Genomic DNA, 3,190 nt, shown 5'->3' on the forward strand with positions numbered 1-3,190 from the left:
AAAATGTAAAAAACCCCATTTTAAAACTCAACATTTTTGTAGATTGATACATTGTAGAGTAATGTGTTTGTTTAGGAGAAATTTTGTCCAGTAAAAAGTAAATAAAAACATGTTTTTCATTGACTTATAATGACCGCTAAATAAATCACTCAATACATTTTTATTTAAATAAAGTAACGGAAAACAAAAAATGGAAACAACAAACCGTAATTAAATTAAAACGGCTTACGACTTGCTTCGAAAATATTTGAAGAAGAGGAGAGAGTTTGAATCTAAAATTTAGATCATCGTGTTTATTCTCAAACGTGGTGGACCATAAATTGGAAAAAACAAGACCTCGAACAAACGTTTATATGAAATATAAACTTCATGTCTTTTACAATGCTTCCCAATACTCAAGGCCTAGTTTTCAGTGTGTTGATTTAACTGGTTTCAAAATTTGCAAACTTACTAATCGACAAAAAATAAAGAATTCTTGTATGTGTGCATTGAGAATAACGATTTAATCTTGCATTTTTGAGAAAATCCAGAGTCTGGATTCGCAACATCCATATTTCTGGCGCCTTCTAGTCGACCCCGTCGTTTCTCTTCTTTAATGACTGGAATATTGCGCATTGAGGGGTGAAACCCTGTACTTGAATTGGATTTACATATTTTCTTTCCTAAACTTATCGATATTAGTTGGAATTATTAAAACATTCCAGCAAACAGAGCAATTGACAAATTTAATGTTACTTGCGAACTACTCAATTTGAATAATTCTGCAGTAATAAAGTCTTTAATTAAAGCGGCTTTCAATATCAGAGAACAGGTGTTCTTCACCCAGTTCGCAGGACAAAATTTCGGAAAGTAATGATTTTTGGCTGATGCGTATATGTAAGCAGAAACTTCTTATGTGGTGTTTATCTCGCGAAAACTGGTCCATCCAAACGATAGTGAACAAACCACCGAACGAACGCAAAACAACGAATCCTTCAAATAATGTTTTTATTTGAATTATTATTTATTTGTAAGCAGAATTTCGAAAAAGGGTGCAAGTAGTAGATAGTGGTAAAAAAGTGAAGTGAAAAAAAAATGTCGGAAATCAAATTTTATAACAGAAAACTAACAATAGGCTGGTTTCTGGTGATGGTGGCGAATTTCGTAAGTATTTCAAGTGTGTGCTTGCATTTCTAAGAAAGTCTAATTAGTAAAAATTTGGGCAAATACCCCAAAAAAATATATTTATTATTATTATTATATACTTAGCTTATCAGTTTGCCTTTTGCAGTTGTTTGGCGTTTCCGGTATAATAATTTGCAGTTTGAAACTGCGAAATCTCGAAAATGAAGATTTTCAAATGGGCTTCTTCAAATTATCCATGGGATTTGCTGTTTGCAATTTGATCCTGAGTGTTCTTCTTTTAGTATCCGTACTCAAGGTAAATTTAATTTAAAAACGTTTCTATAATATTTTAATAATTATAAAAAGTATACAAAGTTTTCTAGAATTATGTCCGTTTTTCTATTGCATATTCTTTCAGAGAGATCAGAAATATGCGTTTTTATATGCTCTGCTAATATTTTTGAGCCTCTTTGCTGCCACCATTCACATTGAGAGCAACACCCACAAAGATCTGACTTTTTTGATAATTTTCATCGTTTTTGGTAAGTAATACATCAAAAGACATTCCTGAATTAACTTTTGAAAATACCGCAAAATATGAATTATATATACATATAAATTTTCCAAAATGAACGTTTGATGAATGAACAAAAGTTTGAATATGAAAACTCTCCACAAACTTCATTTAAAAATCAAATCGACAATTTGTGCGTTTAGTTCAGAGTGTTTTGCTTAATTATAAAACATAATCAAATTAACTTAAATGAGAAGATTTTCAGGCCATAATTTTCTGCGGGTTTGTGATATATTGATTGAATTTTGATCGTGTAACATACAGAGTGTATGTTACACATAAAAGATAGAATTATAACATGAAAATGTTCAATTAAGTGTGACAACACAAAACAACTAACAACAAGATACATAAAATTAATCATAATAATCATATCATATAATAATTAATCATACAAAGATACTAACATTAATAATTGTAAACAATGTGAAATGTCTTACCAGTCTTTTACGTCTTCAGATGGCAGATATCCACTGTTCTCTGGTGTTCTACTCGTTTACTATTCTACTGTTTACTTCACCTCGTCTTCTTGGAAGCCACCATTCCAGCTTTAACTTGGCCTCTCTAGCTTTCCTTTTTTTACATGATTTCATTCTTGTTTCCAATACACATCTATTTTGTTTCACTAATGTTCGACTTTACCAGTCGCACTTAATCAACCGCAATATTTTTTTCCATTAAGCAAAGGCACATTTGAGACACATTTTAAATAATGTCGGGGAAAGTAATAAATACAAGAGCATTGCTTAAGTCCTTTTGAGATCGGTATACCGCTTGATCATTCCTACACATTTGCGTTTAATTTCTCTAAAATCTTTCCATATAGCTTTAAATAAATTTCAAGTTTGCAAACTTCGAGAACGCAATTTCAGAAAATTTACAAACTCTGTGTTTGTTCCCGTCTAATGAGCATATTTTCTAAAAAGTAATCCAAACGCATATTTAAAGTAAATGATGCCAAATTTTAATCGTCCATCGTCCATCCTTACATACGCTTTCCATTAGTGAATTATACATGTTATAGAGCCTAATTAATGTTATTTCAATTTATTTCCAGCTGCTTTGTGCTTTCTGTGGTTCTGCGTATACGGCTCCTATCACATATGGCTCAAAGACAAGATGACTGAAACTGAAGCTACAATAGTCTGACTTACCCTCAATCAAACGAAGCTATTTTTACAGCACTTAAGGCCGCTTAAGGACCCGCTAATAGTTTGTTTAACAAATCGTATATATAAGAAGTCGCAAAAATTGTGTCTATTAATGGAACATAAACTGTCGAATAAAATACCTCGAAATTACTGGGTATTTTTGCACTTAGCTATATTGCTTTACCAAACACTAGTCACATTGCAGATAATGAAAAATGCGTTTACAATAACAGAAAATGATTTTCACAGTAAATACAGATTTCAGTTATGATTCATAAGAAAATAAAGCTGGTGTGCATTAAACGGTAACACGAATTGAGTTAATGTGTCGAAATTAAACATCAGCTCAAATCTGAGCGGA

The 3,190-nt window shown here is 31.5% G+C and overlaps 1 protein-coding gene across 1 annotated transcript; it reads left to right on the plus strand.

Annotated features, from left to right (window-relative positions):
* Positions 1 to 427: 427 nt before the first annotated feature.
* Positions 428 to 2,979, plus strand: LOC109542864. The gene is made up of 4 exons (XM_019912312.2): positions 428 to 1,143; positions 1,271 to 1,420; positions 1,523 to 1,646; positions 2,736 to 2,979. Exons 1-4 carry the CDS (start codon positions 1,075 to 1,077, stop codon positions 2,825 to 2,827), a joined length of 435 nt encoding a protein of 144 aa, XP_019767871.1. The 5' UTR covers positions 428 to 1,074; the 3' UTR covers positions 2,828 to 2,979.
* The last annotated feature ends 211 nt before the right edge of the window (positions 2,980 to 3,190 follow it).

Source organism: Dendroctonus ponderosae, unplaced genomic scaffold, assembly GCF_020466585.1.
Source record: "Dendroctonus ponderosae isolate FM_Combo_2020 unplaced genomic scaffold, Dpon_F_20191213v2 Dpon_F_20191213_7, whole genome shotgun sequence".
Taxonomy (NCBI): Eukaryota; Metazoa; Arthropoda; class Insecta; order Coleoptera; family Curculionidae; genus Dendroctonus; species Dendroctonus ponderosae.